The sequence below is a fragment of the Grus americana genome, chromosome 4, assembly GCF_028858705.1.
Source record: "Grus americana isolate bGruAme1 chromosome 4, bGruAme1.mat, whole genome shotgun sequence".
In the NCBI taxonomy this organism is placed as follows: Eukaryota; Metazoa; Chordata; class Aves; order Gruiformes; family Gruidae; genus Grus; species Grus americana.
In genome coordinates, this window is record NC_072855.1 from 31711332 (window position 1) to 31729680 (window position 18349).

Below are 18349 nucleotides of genomic sequence, written 5' to 3' on the forward strand. Positions count from 1 at the left end.
TCATTAACACATATTTATTCACAATTTACGACAAAATCACATGCAGTTTAGAATGGCATTTCTGTTTGTTAAAAAAACAAAACAAAGAAGCAAAACATTTAATTACCAAAGATTCCTCCAAGATACTGAAAGAAGATTGATTAAAGCTTGCTAAGCTAGAGGCCTAGCGCATGTTAAATAAGCCCACATAGCATATGTAAGGTCTACAGTTTAGGGGGAGCCATGTAAAAAAATAATTGCTCAAATAAAACTACTATGTTCATCAAAAAAGAGGATTCACTACCAAAAATTAAGTGAATCAAAACAGTTCTCCCATGAGTACAGTAAAATAAAAAAAATAAATTCTCAAGACATTGTGATCTTGATATCTTCAAGTGATTTGTAAAATAAATTCTAAAACACATTTCTTGAACACACACTAGATACCTGAAGATTCAAAGAGACTGAATAAAAAATAAAACAAATAAAAAAGGATTAAATGCTTTGGCAGGGAAAAGCTTAACTGCAAAGGAAAGGTATGTCTGTGAAAATTTGTCAGAAACTACATGCATATGGAGATTTGTGGATTCTAATTCTATAGACATTCCCTGCCCACTGAAACTTACTTAAAATAGTTTCTTATCTGTACAGGAAAGCAAAATAGGATTACAAGCAATAAGAATAGATACTCAAAGTCTGATATAATGAGGAGCTTTAAGAAACTAATAAACTTTTAGAGGTCAAAACTAAAAAGAAAAAGGCTTCTTGTTTATTCTCAGGATAATGTTTTCTGTTACATTTCTAGTTTAGAAATTCCAGTCTTTAGAGATTTATCAGTTTTACTTTATTTTAATCATAGAGATTAAAAAGACATTAAATAAGCCTTCTCCTTAAACCTCCAGGTGGACTGACAAACTAGCAGGGCCCTTGGGTTCATTTTAAGGAAGGGAAGCAAACAAAGAGGAATAGATTGATTAGCAGAAGTGAGAAATTAGTTATACCTACAACAAATTGATCCAATTAGAACAGACTTTTACAATGAAACTTGCAGTGCTGAGGACCCAACATTAACACTATTTGTGGTTTTTGAGGTTATACTTCAGCATATTCCATCTTAGTTTTGCAGAAAAGGAGTCCAGTTTGCATGCTGCAAAACCATGCTATAACAGTATTTGGAGAGGATCAGGAAAGATACTTCAAAAGGATCAGGAGAGACACTTCAAAAGTACACTCTTGATGAAAACTAAAATGCTAAATGTGATGTTATGTATCAGAGGAGATTCTATTTTAAAGATCTAGAATAATATTTTAAAAGGTCTGCAAGATGAAGATGAAATTCTGAGAGATTATGCCCAGCTACTGGGAAGTGCATCATTCACCTGCAATTTACCTTCAAGAACAAATGTTGAATTGGTCTATTAAAAAGAAATAAAGAAGTCAGTAAAATGTTTGTTTTGATTTTAAGATTACTATTAAATTACTACATAAAACTATTAAAAATCACAAATCTGCAGAACATCAAAATAATGGTAAAAGTGTCTATTGACCTTCATATAATGAAGGGAAACATTCATATGCCTAATATTTTTAGTTATTTCATCTAAGAGTAGTTTGCTTTAAGGGACAAGTGATGCAACAGCAAACTTTTTGTACATGAAGTGGAATTTGTCTCAAGTGTACAAACAAATGCGTCTGATCTTTTCACAAAGAAATGCACATAGAAGAAATTATTAATCTCAGATGGTCTGAAGCAAGTGTCTCGATGTACTTCATAACAGATAATTTCATTACTGTGTTAGGAGAACTGAAGGGCTATGGACTCTCTTGCCTGGGCAGGAGAGTCTTTTCAGGCTAAAGTTGAGGCACATGTTAGATTGTAGCTTGGACTCATCTGCTGTTAAGGCTTGGTTTAAGTTTATTTAGTCTGCTTGCCGTGTTCCAAGTTTGAACTTGTTCTATTCAATGGAAGGGAATCTAGCAGCAAGGCTGTATTAGGCTGGATGCACCTGCAACACCTTTTCAATTATGGGCACACTTTGCGACCCTGGGCCAACTGCCATGCATACCAGATATCTGTAGTCCGTATGTCCGTCCATAGGTAGCTCCTATGTAGAAACTGAGATACATGGGAGATAAGAAGGTGTTTGGTGCCCACCTGGTTCTCATTGCACTAAGAGATAGCGACATGCATGAAACACACAGTCTGAACTGAAAACTGGGTGGAAAGATCAAGTAATATGGATGTGCAGGGTTACCATCTTGTGAGCACTAAACTCAAGGTCAAAACCAGATCTATGCCAGCTACTGTTACAGAAATACAAGCATGCAACAAAGTGTTCTTTGTAGAATGCCTCATTAGTTGTATTGATTTATACTACTTGAATCCACACATAAAGCATCTGTGCCATGCTCACCAGGTGCCTCTTCCAATATTTTGACTGGCAATTAAACCAAATTGCTGAAATCCACAGATAAAAAGCCAGAGCAATAAACAACTGCAAACCTGAGAAAGGTACAGAACAAATAGCCAGAAATACAGAAATCCTAATACCAACTCTATTTGTAGCTCAGAACAGTTTTCTTACTGCTCCTCTGAGTCTGTGAAGAGAAATTGATAAATGCCTTAAAATGCTAAGAACAATATATGAAGTTAAGAAAAAATGTAGTTTTCAATTGGGAGAACATAAACATGGCCTCTTGCATACTCTACTGACAATATTTCAGATAATCTTATCAATTTTCTGTGGTTTGTGTGTGAAAATTTTTGCAGCATTTCAAGCTATACTTTTTCAACTAATGGGAGAAAAACTTTGAGGAAATAAAAAGGAAGAGTAAGTGCAACAGCTAAGTATAAACACTTCCCCACCACCACCACCCCCCGCCCCAATATACCTGTCTTTTACATACACTTAACTGAATTTTTCCCTAGTATCCAAACGCCACCATTTAATATAAAATAAAAAAACCCCACCACTTCATTCTTGCATCAGCTGCTTTCAGGTAATCCTAGCACCTTATCTGTACAGCATAGGAACTCTACCAATTTATATGCTAACATATAATTTTCCTCACTTTTGTAAGTAGAAAATTAGATTGCCCTTATTCATGTCGAACAATCAATGAAGCTACTCCAAAAATTAGTATACTATTCAATATGAATCACAGTGTTTCAAAAAAACTACTGTGTGCTAGTGCAGAATAACTTATAAGAGAAGCAGCACCTGCATCTTAAAAGAACATGTTGTAGTATCCCAGATCTAAATAGTCATAATAATATTTTTACTAAAACATTTTTAAAAACAAGGTTTTTTGCTTATAGAATATACAGTAGTTGCTCCTGAAAAAAGCTGGTCCAGTTTCTGCATTTTCTGTGCCAGCGTTTTGGCTCAGCTTGTCAGGAGATTTAATTGACGTTCCAAAATACCTACACTTTATTAAAATAACAACACAAGTATGAAGCACTTCTGGGATTTTGTAGTTAGTTTACGCAGAAAGAGAGACCACAGATTTATAGGAAGATTCTGATACAGTGGATACCAATGGAGGAACTCAGAGACAAAAATAAACTTTGTCCAAACCTTGTATTTGTGTATTGACCTAACAAGAGAAAAAAAAAAATCTTTCTAGCCATTCTATAGTCTTAGCATAAACTTCAATTTTCCTTTCTACTAAAACGATTGTGGCATCTTTCATGTAAATCACTACTGGAGTGCCAAGTTTCATATCAACACAGATTTCACTTTTACTAGACTTCAGCAAGAGTATATACTGCAATAGCTGTTGCAAAATTATGCATGACAGATTGCCACCCTAAATTAACAAACTTTGTGAACTAGTTACTTTCTTTGCAGAACAACTGATTTGAATTCCGCTAAAGATATAAATGAGCCTCTGGCTGAAGCCCAAGAGCCAACTTTACTATAAATCCCCAGATGTTTGTTGTACAATCATAATGCTGAAACTGTAATTACCAATTCCAGTACAGGATGCTATCTTGTTCAGCTGCTTCCATTATAAAAATTCTGCTTTTCTTGTGAGTTATCTTTATCCCAATCCCACCCATGAATTCCAACATCTATAGTCTGAAGTTCTTGCCAGTGTTTATTTCCAACTGATTTTCTAAAAAAAAAATTAAAATAATCTTACCCTTAAGTTTGTCTCTACGAGACACAAAAAGGACAAAGCAATGCACAGTTTATTGTTTTATGGTTTTCTTTTTTAATTTCAGATCTTTATATCGCTTGGAAATTTATGTTTGAAAAACTTACACAGTTCTCACCTTAAAAATTTTCTTGAAGTTTAATTCTAAGCTTTTTTTTTAAAAAAAAAGCTCACAGCAAATCAGTAGAGTCTGATCAACACCGAGCTTCTAAAGTCTAACTTAGTATAGAAACAGTTCATGTGTCTACAGGCTAGAGTGCATATTGCTGCTGTAGCTGAGTTTTAAATGCAACACAAAGAGTACGCTCACATTTCTAGAGCAGAAGTTGGCCCAAGGTTAATACAAAGAGGATTCCACAGAATGCAGTTTATTCATGTTAAGTAGGTAGCATAGCTGTAACAAAGAGGAGATACAAAAACAACAACAAAAAAAGATAAATCGACCTGGTCACCACTTAAAAAAAAAATTACAAACTTTTTTTTTTCAAGACAAGAGACACTGGGTCTTTGATTCACTTGAGGAACTAATTTATGTCATGTGTTAATTTGGCAAGAAGAGGTAACCCATAAAGATATTAAGTGGAATTTAGTTGGACAGATCCTTACACAGAGGAAGTTCTGGAAACTTTCTAGTAGACCATAGAGGTTTTTTGAAACAGCTTTTGATAATATCTTGTAATATAACAAATGGGTATAATTGAACTTTCACCTGCGAGTCAGCAGAGTATGTTGATGTCAAAAAACAGAGGTTTGGAAAAATAAACTTTTAGTGTCTTCTGTCAGTTTCTCATTTCCTTAACCTCACACAAAGGGAAAAGACTCTTAATGGGAAAATAATGTTTCACATTCCATAGAAATATTGCAATTTTTCCTTGCAACATGGAAAATTTTAATACTTTTCTACAAAACCCACAAGAAATTACTTTTGAGGATGGACAGAATAATTAGATCCAAAGTTAGAAACAGGAAAAAAGCATAGAATATATTTGGTGGAACTCCAATCTATTTTTGGTTTTATGTGTAGAATGCATGGTATTTCAGGTTACAATTTCTAGGTAACTTTTTATTTGAAAATTTAATTTCTTTTAATAAACTTAGTTAAAAGGAAATCATTGATCATAGCCTTGGTAATGAAAACAATTTAAATTGTTTTACTTTGTGCAATTATTTCATGAGGATGCTCTTCAAGTCAGCAAGGCTTTCAACTAATGTTAGTGTTACTTACCACTCCTGGATGCAGGCCAGTGTCAAAACATGGTCCTTGCTATGGAATAATCAATGCTTCCATTTTATTTCTTCAAATAATAAATTCAAAAGTGCTTTGGAGTAACAATGTTAGCAAAGATTCAAGAGCATAATCTATAAGATGATGAAATGTGGTACTTATTTATTTTGCATGTAAAAAGGACAATGATTACTCTGCTGCCTTTTTTAAGGAGGGACTGAATTAACCACATATTGAAGATCTATAAGCAAAAAAATAACTGATGTGTTTCTTGCACTGCCTAAAAAAGGAGAAAGGAAAAGGATAGTTTTTATTCTAAAATATATTACTTGCATTGCCTAAAAATATTTTAGTAATTCTTACTACTTTATTAAAATGCTTGTAGCCCTTCTTGTACCTATTTACCTTCTCTACCTTATTTTAACTTGATATTTCCTCATTACAGGTAATGTTGCAACCATATTGCTTCCTAAAACTGATGGAAGTTCAGCAGGTTTCCTGAGAAATTGATCTGTCAGCACAAAACAATGAAATTTTAAAGCCATTGAGGGAGGGATTTCAGAACTATATAAAGGAGATTGAAGTTTAAGTCACAGTACTAGATGGATGGGAAACTCCTTCCGGGAATAGTAAAAAATAAACAAAAATACTCTGTAAAAGCATTTTCAAAGCAGAAAATTTCATTGCTGGTGACAAGTTGTTTCTGAACCTAGAGGTTTATGGCATGATATATTTCTTATAACAACAAAGGCTGTATAGTATAAACTCAGAAAGCATGCTTGCTATCTGGAATAAAAGGTTCCAATCCTTCAGACTGACTAGTAATTTTAAAGTGGTGTGCATAAATCTGCAAGCTGTATCTGTGTGTTCATATTAAAAAAAAAAAAAAAAGAGAATGCTGTTGATTATGAAACATTAAAATCCAACTTGGTTCTTACTGAATAGCAGGAAAATACAAAGCTCATTTCAAACAGGAGGAGGACAGTATTATAAATGCAATCCTTATGATATTTACTTGTGCTCGTCAGCTATCGGAAGCTGCAAAGGAACAAGCAATTTGTCCTTTTAAGAGAGCAATGGTGTCCTAATCAGACACTGTCAAAAAAGATGTGATGATTACACTATATCTTATCCTGTGAATTTCACTCCAGGTAGTAGATGTAAGATTCAGTCTTTTTTTTTTTTTTTCATCTTAAACCTAAAAATATTTATTAATTTTCTCTATTATCATGTAAGACACTAAATTTTGTGCAGTGTCCCCAAAAATATGGTATTTCTTAACAATTAGAATGCAATTTTCTTTCCTTGCTTAGAATACAGAAATGCTGAGAACAGTAATTGGAAAAAAGAAAACAAAAAACAACCCTCCAAAAAAACCGAACAGAGCTGACCAAGTAGCAGAGGACTATAATAATTCTGTTTAATTTCAAGAAAAGAAATAATTTCTTCTATATCTAATGGATTATGTAAATCGACTTGCCCTTCTAGAAATTACACATTCAAACTTTAGGACACCAACTTCTGTTTCAAAATGAATACCTTGAGAATCTTTCTTATGTTCATTTTCAAAGCATTGTCTTTGAAGTTCTGATTTTAATATTACCCCTGATACTTTTGAGATTCATCTGATATGAAACAAGGAAAAATAAGAGTGTTGTTATTATTATTGAGTTGGAAATAATTAAAACCCTGAGCAGTTAAAGCTGCAATGCTTTCATTATTTTTCTTGTTCTGTTTTGCTTCTAGAAATTACCTGTTTGTACACTCCTCCTCCTAGTTTTGTATCATATGCATTTTGCTGTGAATGCACTGTGCAGGTCCAGGTCATTAATGAAGAAATTAAACAACATTGGCTTCAGTACTGACCCCGCGAGTACACCACTAGTGACTGGCCTCCAGCTAAGTTCTGTGCCAGTTGTCACAACCCTTTGAGCCCAGCCGTTTAGCCAGTTTTCAGCCCACCTCACTGTCCTTTTAGTGTGTACATCATCAGTTTGTCTAAGAGTATGTAATGGGAGACTGGGTCAAAAGCCTTGCTAAAGGCAAAATTAACAATATTAGCTGTCCTCATCTGCTAAGCTAAACACTTTGTTGGAGAAGGCTGTCAGGTTGGTCAGGCATGAGGTCTCCTTTGGAAATTCATGCTGACAATTCCCAACAGCATTAGATGTATAATCTTACTACATGAATATTCTTTTCTGTTAATACACCGAGTCTCTGGATATGAAGTAGATCTCCTACCTTAACAGACACACTGTTTACAATGTTTTTTGGGAAAATTTGTCTTTGCCTACCAAAGGCCTACAAGTGAGGACATTACACAGCTCAACTTGTAAGACATACATTTCAAATGATCTCAGCAGCCCTCAAGCCAGGGCTAATAGACTAGCAGTATTTTGGGGAGATAAAATTATGTTATATACTTTCTTTGTGCTTAATGGCTTACATGGATATTTCCCCCCTCTCCCTACCCAACAACTCCCATTTTTTCCCCTCTGTTTTGTCTGTGCACCCACAGTTTTAATGTTTCTACAGAGGAGCAAAAATTAAAGTCTACCTTAAGTTTATAAAATGGGATGCAAAGGATAAATGTTGTTCTCTGTGAAGAAACATGAGTAAATTCTTGCATGAAAAGATAAAGGAAGATAAAGATTTTTCTCCTTTTCAAGTCTCTCCAAGTCATCTGCTTTAGCATTCCTGCTTTGGATCAGATTTTCTATGGAAATATTAAAAACAATTTTTCTTCATTTTAACCTACAGAATTTCTTTAAGTATTGGCTTAACCTCTGCAAATTGCAACTACATTATTTTAAAGTTGTTCAGGGAAAATAAGGTCATTCCTCAGCTTAAGATGCTCATACAGTAAAAGCAGCTTAAACCAAATTCACTTTGAATGAGTATTAGGATCAGACACAAGACATGATGAATGTCAAACTGAAATATCACAGAGTTTCATTGAAATTTGCCCCAGTGGAACACAGATGTATTACATGAAAGCAGTACTTGAAAAACTGAAAATGCAATTGATACCAAAAAACAACAAAACCAAATCCCAGAAAAAAAGAGTTGCTACTTAACATTAACTTTCCCACATCCTTCGAAGAAGTGTTCCCAAAACAAATTCACTTCCTCAGGCTGATATAAAATTGGGTGGATATAGGCCACTCATGACTTATTCATGAGCTGTAATCAGCCAACGTAAAAAGCCTGGGTAATATTAACTCAGAATTTTCACTATAAAAAGCAGAGATCCTCCTTGACTGAACAACAAGTCACAGTAATAATAAGAAGAGTACAGGTTGACATGAAAAAATGATGTGTTCAAAAGACAGAGTTGTTCTATTGGATGACCCCCAGACAGGTTTCAGTGAAGTATAGCAAATCAAGGACAAAATCATGAATCATGAAAGTTCTTATCAGCTGTCAGTGAAAAGCAAGCACAGCCAACACAATTTCAGAGTGGCAGTCCCTACAGAGACCACCAACAAATATAAGAGTGACTTGTCTCTTGGGTAAGCTTGTGATTAAGAAAACCTTATATCTTGTTCATAGCCAATAAACTGACACTGGGCTTTCAGTACATTGGAACTACATCATGTTGAGAGGTAAAATGACTCAGGGAGTCCTTTATGCCGTAATAATGACTTTATTCTCAGTGACAGGTGAGTGATCCCAAGGGCAAAGCTGAAGAGAAGGTATCAGAAAAATGAACTGGGGAGCATTTCAGATTTTATCTGAGAGGATTGTGACATGTAGCTGCAGAAACAAGCATTGCACTTCACACTGAGCAATAAAGGTGGCAGATTCTTAGGTGCCTTTGTGATTTTTTTTGATAGTACAAAAAAGGTGAGTAATGACGTGTCCTAATTGGAGTTTCTCTGATATCTATATATCTCAGTAGTGGTAGGACTGCAGGACTCTGAACCTAGTTTTACTGCATGGCAATGGGGTAACTTACAGAGCAGACAAGAGAGTGGATATAGCAAACAACTTGGCCTTGAATTTTTAGAATATGTTTCAGGGTAAGGTGGGGGAACATATTCCTCCTCCCCAACCCCAAAATCAACAAATACGACATATTGGCAGGACCTTACAAAAGATTATGAACATCTTGCAAGAAGGAAAAACTTTGGAAACTACAGCCCAATCCATCTCACTTCAGTTTCCAGGGAGATTATGGATTCAGACCACCCTGAAAATCACTGCAAAGTAGATGAAGGTAAAGAAAGCAGGCGTTTAGTAAGGGCAAACACAACCTGATTTGGAGGTCTAGTATAATGAGAAGACTGACCTAATGGACAAGAGCAGTGGATACCTTTCCTCAACTTCAGAAAGGCTTTTGATGTGATCTCTATGTTGCTGCTTTATAACCTTATTGGAGGGAGAAGTTCAACAAAGGCATTCTCTCAGAAAAAAGAACGTGGGGTTCTCACAAAGGCATCTAAGGCCCAAACACAAACCTAAATATGTGCAAAGTGCTGGCTGGAATTGACAAAGGTTAATTCCATGTTGATTGATACACACTGAGAGAGACAGTGAAGAACGAAATATATTGTAGAATTGCTTTTGTCAAGATTGACTCAGGTTTGGAGAGAAAACAAAATAAAATAAATCTCTCTAAATATTTATAAGGATATTCAGTTTCCAGAGTGAAAATCTGGAGAGAAGGAGTACTTGAAAGAAGTTCTGCTTTGAAATCTACCTACAATTTCTTAGTTCTCATACAATCAAATATTTAAAAATACAAGATACACAGAGAGTTTTCAGAGTTTCCTGTGTTCAGTTAGAAGTTTATATGTATTCAATGTTTCCTATTTTCTAGACCTTTTTCTAATGACTTTTAACTAAACCATTAAATTCTGTGTTCTCTAAAGATGTCTCTTGAAAATACATGTCAAGTTCAGAGAATACATTTTTAACCTTGTTAATTGTACAGAAAAAAACAAAGCAATCCCCATCAGTTCAAGGGACAATGAATTACTTATTTTATCTGCAATGGAAACAATTTAGCAAAGAGAAAACTTGATTTTCTTCAACACTTAATTACTCTATATGCCAATGAGAAAGATCAATAAAGCCAAGAATACATTCTCAAGAAAACATCATGAACTGCTTTTATTGTTATATAACAAACTCGATTGTTTCCATTCACAAACGCAGTAGTATGGTTGCGGTAGTAGGATGATGAAATGTAATTCAGAAGAACTGAAATGTTGCAATAATTCAGCTTATTGCATTATGTGTTATTTGATTTCATACACCTCATTAATGATGCACTACAAAGAATGTAGTTTGCATTGTTTCTTTGCATCATATCAATGCAAATGATATAAACATTGAAAATATAACATTGTGTAGATTAAACTTACTGGCTTCAGACTAATAATTTGATGAAAAGTATAACACTAGACCAGCAATAGTCAAAATGAAATTCTCAGTAAAATTCAGTTCATACAGTATGTGTACCCTTGCTTCAGGGATACAAAGATGTCAATTCAGGATCAAATGAGCCCTTATCTGCTCAGGTTCAAGTTCTGACATGCAGTTATTAAGTCATTTGATGAAAATACAGCAGTATCTTTTTTGTGTAAACATGAGATTTTGGGTAGGAACCCGTGGTTCTGCAGACACCACTAACTGAACAGAGTAGAAAAGGCAAAGCAAGAAGAGCAAGGTTAGGGAAAAGGCACCCTCTGAGCAGCATTTGCATTTACCCAACTTCTACAGACAAAACATGAATGAATATTCAGTTTACCAAAGACCTGGATTTTTCATTACTACTTTTCGATAGAAAATAGTATACTGACTGGAGAAAATATCACTAGAAGTTTTGCTTTGTTTTTAAGAAGTCATGCATATTTGTTCTCCAACTGACTTAAAGTATTTTAGCATTTACTTTTCATATTTAGGGTTTCAGTGAAGCAATCACAAGATAAAAGGCAATTTTTCAACCAATATACAAAGTTCAATACATCTCTTCTAATAAAGGCAGTTTAAGGTCTGTATTTAACCCAGCCAAAATGATCTTATTTGGAGATCCAGGTATGCTGCAGGCAAAAGTGGTGATTCCAGCATCTGTAAGCATATGTGAATTTTACATTAGAAAATGTAGCCACCCCTTCACATTTAAACTGCAGCAGCGGAGAGCTCAGTTCAACATAACTACTCAACAGACTGCCTGGGACTCTTATTAGAAGTAGTTCAGAGGTGAACCCTGTGCTATGTATTAACATGTTTTATCATCTCCAGATCTAGGTTACTAAAAGGTAGCTCCAGCATATGCGTAACAAGTCCACTCATGCCTGTTACCCATAATATAGCACACCTGCTGCTAATATCATTGGTCTTCCCGCCTAACTCTATTTTGTACTCAGTAATGGGAAAGCAGCGACATCCTGACCTGCAGGGCTGAGCGTCCCACATGGAGGTCCCCCAGCCTCCATTCTACAAACCATGTCACCACAGCAGAGGAAATACACCCATTCCAAAAAGCTATTATCAAATATGTTACAAGTCATCTCAAGAGTTAATCGAATGATGCCACTTTAATGTCTGTGTTCTTTTAGAGGGGAATGAGTAAATTTGCTTACACAGCAAACTCTCAGAAAATAAATAAGCAACATATGCACGTAAAAGACTGCAAAGACGTCAGCTTCAAATAAGTTTTCGATTCCACGGTACATTTTAACTCCTGTGTACACCAAACTTAAATCATTACTGCTTCCACGGAAAAGGAGGGGAAAAGTATTCCCCTCTGTATCACCCAAAGTAAATGCTAATGGCTGGTGAGCAGGACAGCTCTTCAGAGTCCACTGTCTGTGTTATTAGGTCTCTACTGGCTACAATGAGAGCTCAGAAAACCTGGCTCACTCTTAGATTTCTACAGCACTGAGGTCAGTTCTGTCAGTGACAAAACAGCTAATGTCACATGCAGATGCTACACACCTAGGAAAATACCATGCAGAGACATCACAAATCCCAGAGGGTTTTTTCATCATTCCGTCATGACATTCACTTTTGCATACATCACAAGTTACAGAAACTTTAGCACAACTACTGAGCAAGTTGGCAAAAGAATGGAACGTGAACCTAGTTCAGAAGCACTGCAAGAGGAGAACCAAGTCTACGTACATACTATTTTTTTAGCTAGGTAAAAAGTGTTTTAATGTTAAAAGATAGAAGTAGACCTGCAACTCCAAAAATATTTTAGTTGAAATACTTTGTCCAGCTAATGATCACCTCTATCTCTTTTCTTCTGCTGGTTTGAGGGCACTCGCTGACAGGTCTATCTTTTTTTCATGAGCCTCACAGGACTGGTGTGACCTTGTGTTAGGCTACTGGTAGACTTTGCATCCTATTCCTTTACAGTAGTTACATTTGTGTGCATTTTTTTCTGAGATAGGTGAGCAGCTCTGAGTGACATTAGGACCCTACTTGAGTCTCTCATTACTCTCACTTGAAACAAAACTTTCCATGTTTACTCTAACAGAACCAATGTTTTGCAATATGAAGCCCTGTGCAAGCAAATATCCCAAATCATAACTCTCAGGTACAGTAACAGGACATGGAATGATAACAGACACCATCCACTCACAGAAACAAACTGTAGAAAATGCACAAACCATTACTGATGTTCTGCAACTTCTAAGAAAAAGTATGGTCCCTGAAAGGTTATACAGCCTGGAAATTTTACACCAATTTCATAAAGTCTACATATTGGAATATTCATACTAAAGAAGCTCATGCTTTAGGCATGATTTTAAGTGGATTTGTTGTACTAGATATTAAAGTCTAACTGAACTTGTACAATATTTTTCTATTTATATATAGAAAAAAGACAAAGCACTCTAGTTAATTTGATGAATTCTGTAGTTTTAAAATTGTAAAGAAAATATTCAATTATAGAACCTACTTTAGAGGTGCTCATACTTTTCCACGGCAAGGTGTTCTAGGAAAATATAAACCCACAGCCAAAGTTCCCTTTTGTAGATGCCTTTCCAATTTTAGAAGGCAGAATCTGGCCTTATTCGTTTACTCTTGGTAGCAGTGCTTGGTACATCTAAATGGGCATTTATATAGTCATACGTTGGCTGTTCCATTGTTCCCTCCGGCCCCCCTCAAAATTCTGATCAATATCAAAGCTATGATATTTGCATTTATTTAGAAATAATTTATTACTAAATGACGGATTATAGGTTTATCTTAGCTAGGTATTACTATTTTTAGCTACTATTATAAAAGAAACATTATGAACAAGATATTGTAACATTGTATGTATGGTGAGTTGAAAAGTAAATGAATATCTGTTCAATAACGTGATCAAAATTCAACACTGATGGAGAATATACCGTTACTTAAATATTGTAGAATTTTTCATTACCTAGGACAATATTGCTACTCTGTTAAACATTAAAAGACCTTAGTTTTACAGAAAAAGAGGACAAAGAGACTACCTGTGCATCTCACACATCTATTAACATCAGAGTGAACTAATTAAGAGAAACGGGAAACTGTCATGATCTCATTTATGAATGTACTTGAGACTTTTTTTTTAAATATATATACATAGAAGACAGATTTCAACAGACAGAATTATCCACAAAGGCATTTAGGGTAGACATATTTTTCATTCCTGCCAACTTTTGCAGTATGCATATTAAAATTCTTTGCTGATTGACTGAAAACCATTGTACTATTCCTCTCTGATCATAGGCCATCACTTGCACGGTAAAAAGAACTTAAGGGATTTCCAGTATTTCAAAATTATTTTTTTAATTAATTGTTAAGGTTAATATTAACAGCATGACTGAATCAAACCAAATGAGTTAAAATGAGCTACACTGAATTTCTGAATACCTATCATCTTGATTTTCTTTTTTCCTTTTTAACAACCTGCTGCTAAATGATAAAACAATTACATTTAAGCAACATTAAAAATGGTTTGCTTTGAAGAATTAAATCCTTGAAACATTATGCAGTTTAGCAAGATTGCCTGTACCTAATGATGAAAAGGAAGGAAGGAGGGAATCACACTAGCTAAATACCAGAAAGAACTTAAGCATATATAAAACCATTCGTTATTTTACTGCATTCTGCACATACCACCAATTTTGTTTTTCTGTAGTTTACATCAAACGAAGAGTCAAATGTTCCATTCCCAATGCTGAAGTCATTTGAAGTATAAAATATACATGCTTTGAATCTCCTTTCTTTAGGATAAGACATTTCTTTTAAGAGGCAAGCAAGGTTTTAGGAAAAAAAAAAATTAAAAAATAATTTTTGACATGAAGGAAGCTTTCACTGTTAAGGTATTCTCAAAGAAAACCTCTACTGATTGCTGACTTAGGAGGTGTAAGAATTGAACTTTGTAGTCTGAGGCTGAAGAGATTCATTTATATTAGCTGTAAATTAAGAAAGAAAGATGAAAACCACCTACCTTTCGGGAATGGATTTCTTTCACGTATAGTGGGAGTAGAAATTCAGATATTCCTTCAAGTCGTATTCCTTTTTTAGTGACTCTCAAATTTCCCATTCCATCCTACAATCAATAATATATATTCACTTTAGGAAATAACCTTACCCAGAACAACGTAAAAAGAACACAGTAGCTGGCCTAATATCTAAAATTAATGAGCGCTGTCCCACTGTCCCCAGCTCTCCTGACGATCTTGGACAAGAGGTAGATGGGGGGATTTATAGGCAAAGCTTCACCGAGGATTGAGGTATTTAACTGTGCAGCCTGATGGTGAACTGCGGACGTTATTCCTTGGCTGGACCTAATGCGAGGGTACAAATGTACACCAGAAGTATTTCTTTACTGTAGAGGTGAAGCTAGATCTTGAATTACAACTGCTAAGTAAAACAACTAGTTAATTATCTCAAAAAATACATACAACATTTGGTAAAGCAATCTATTATTTTTATGTAATGAAATATTAGAAAAATTTTATATCATTGTTATGTCTTGAATCAACTGGTTTTGTTTTTCCCAGCAATTAAAATACAAAGGAATATATCCGATAGGAAGAAAGAAAAAGATATTTTTGTTAGAAGTTGCTCATGACTACTAAAAAGCATTTTACTGCTGAAAAGAACAACTTCAAAATGCTGAGGGTTATTTTTGTTTGTTTGTTTTAATCTGAACAGAAATAGAAAAAAAGGCCATTGTAAAAGTCGGGGTGAAACAACCAAACCAAATGATTTAATGTTCAATAAAATATAAGCATAGAAAAGTGGCATTATAAGGCTTCAGCTGCATTCTTACAGAAAAAAACAATGAAACCTGCTTGATACTTAAGAGACAGGATCGTTTTGCACACTGATAGAAATTCAAGATTTTTTTATCCCTAGACACTTGTTACTATATTCCTGATGGAAGAAAATTCTTCACTGTGCAGCCAGTGGAATTCAACTTGATCCACTTAAGTGCAAAATTAGCAAATTTAACCTAATTGCTGATTAAATGTTTTGAAGCCATTGCTGACTCTAGTATAGCAGAACAGCGAGAACTTGCATTTCTGCTCTGTTGGCTGAATTGTGAAACAAGTAACCTCCATTTGCTGGGCAGTTGTAAACAGTTGGATTACAGTGTCCTCAACTGCTATAGCTGAAGCTGGAAGAGGACACTGAATTAAACAACATTATACTTATCTATAAGTATACCACTATAGCTATTACCTTTCTAAAACAAATAATGATGCCAATATGGCAGGTATTTGATTGACACCACTGCATCCACATCTGAAGCAAGACTGTGAAAATGTTAATTCTTTAAGACAACAAAAAGAATTACATCTTATAGAATGTAATTCAGCTGCAATCATTTCCCAAACACAACAAAGATACAGTGATAGACAGCTTTCCACACTATGATAGATTTGCAATGAACATAAGGGAATCATGCCTTCACAAGTCAGTTATAAGACTAGAAACCTACATGCCTATGACTAAAAAACCAGAAACTACCAGAGTCAGAAAATAAATATAACTCCTTTCCAATGCAGAAAAAATATGGAATAACGAAATTACTGCTAAGGCTATCTATAATATAGAATACACTTGTTAAAGTAATATGGCACCAAGAGAAATTTACAGACTCTAATAGTCCATATAATGTTTAGCAAAACTTGTAGCTGATACATAAAGCCAAGAACTGCCTTGTTAGCACAAGTGCTGTTTGTATTCAAACTATGTGTTATAGTTTAACCCCAGCTAGCAACTGAGCCCCACACAGCTGCTCACTCACTCCCCCCATTGGGGGGGACGGGGGAGAGAATCAGAAAAGTGAAAGTGAGAAAACTCGTGGGTTGAGATAAAGCAGTTTAATAAATAAAGCAAAAGCTGCACATGCAAGCAAAGCAAACCAAGGAATTCATTCAGCACTCCCCATGGGCAGGCAGGTGTTCAGCCATCCCCAGGGAAGCAGGGCTCCATCACGCGTAACGGTGACTTGGGAAGACAAATGCCACCACTCCCAGCATCCCCCCCCTTCCTTCTTCTTCCCCCAGCTTTATATGCTGAGCATGATGTCATGTGCTATGGAATATCCCTTTGGTCAGTTGGGGTCAGCTGTCCCGGCCATGTCCCCTCCCAACTCCTTGTGCCCCTCCAGCCTCCTCGCTGGTGGGGTGGCGTGAGAGGCAGCAAAGCCCTTGGCTCTGTGTAAGCACTGCTCAGCAGGAACGAAAACATCCCTGGGTTATCAGCGCTGGTTTCAGCACAAATCCAAAACGCAGCCCCCATACCAGCTGGTAGAAAGAAATGTAACTCTATCCCAGCCAAAACCAGTACACTATGACAGCTGAATTATCAAATAATGCTTCTTAAAGAAGTGACGTTATACTTTAACATATTTTTCTTAAATGAAGATATGAGATGTCTATAAAAATCATTTCACATATAAATATTCAGGCATTTGTAGGCTTTCTAACAAGGAATGCAATATGAGACAGTGGTGGATAGTTTTGAAATGGAAAATAAAAAAGTTAGACTTTGCTTTTGAATGTGCAATCTGTATTAATACCCATTAATTCTCAATTTCAGCAATTCTATTTTTCTGTATATGCTATAGTAATAGCATATAAAATCATAATAGGAAAGAACAACCTGAGAAAACACAGTGACCATGCTACATTTTTGGCAGTGAATAAATACTCAACAAGAATTAGGTACTGATTTATTGATTTGGATATAAACACATTTTCTAACTGAAAAGGCAAATTCAATATGTTGTTTTATCTGCTTCTGTGGAATGTTTGTAACTGCCAGGCACAAAATAACATTCACAATAAAACCGGGCGGGGGCCGGGGGGGAGAAGTGAAAAAATATAAAGTCAAACTTCCAGAAAACTGGATGTTGAAATTAGATTGCCTAGGAAAATTCCATCTGTTCCATCTTGCATGTATGTGTATCATAAGGTTTATAATTATACGTAATATTTACCCTCCTAAATCCCAGCTAATACCAGACAAGGTTGGCACTACTCTTAATCACTATTTTGCTTTTGCCTCATTATTTTCTTTGCTCCCCATTTATCGTACTCTGTTAAAATCCTGCTTTGGAGACAGTCCCATCAGCTTCCCTCTTGGCTTCTGTTCTCATAAGTGGTTGTTACTGAAGTGACACAGTTCCTCACAACTATTAATTAATTTTCAAATACTTTCAGTGGCTTTATATCAAGTGATACTATTATGTTACTGAAATGGAACTGAAGCACAGAAATTAATTTGTTCACTAAGTTTTCATACTTATCATATTTTATCATTTATTTCCAGCAGTGGGAAGTTAATTTGTATAGCAAGTTTAACTTGCCAGAGTCTCAGAAACAAACTAACAATAGAGCCTACTGCGTCCAGAAGGGCTTCCCCTTTTCCGAGTGATGTTTCTAAGCCCTCAGGTAGTTCTTCAGCAGTCAGCCACCCACCTACCAGAGTCCAACAATTTGAATGCAGACAGACTCTGGACAGTGAGGAGCACTCTAGTTT

At 35.4% G+C, this 18349-nt stretch overlaps 1 protein-coding gene across 1 annotated transcript in view; it reads right to left on the reverse strand.

Moving 5' to 3' along the window:
* Nucleotides 1-18349, reverse strand: part of SGCZ (sarcoglycan zeta) — a 484691-nt gene that overhangs the window by 108110 nt on the left and 358232 nt on the right. The window contains exon 3 of the mRNA XM_054825539.1: nt 14802-14903. Within this exon, the coding sequence (XP_054681514.1) occupies nt 14802-14903 (102 nt within the window). The remainder of the gene's footprint in view (nt 1-14801; nt 14904-18349) is intronic.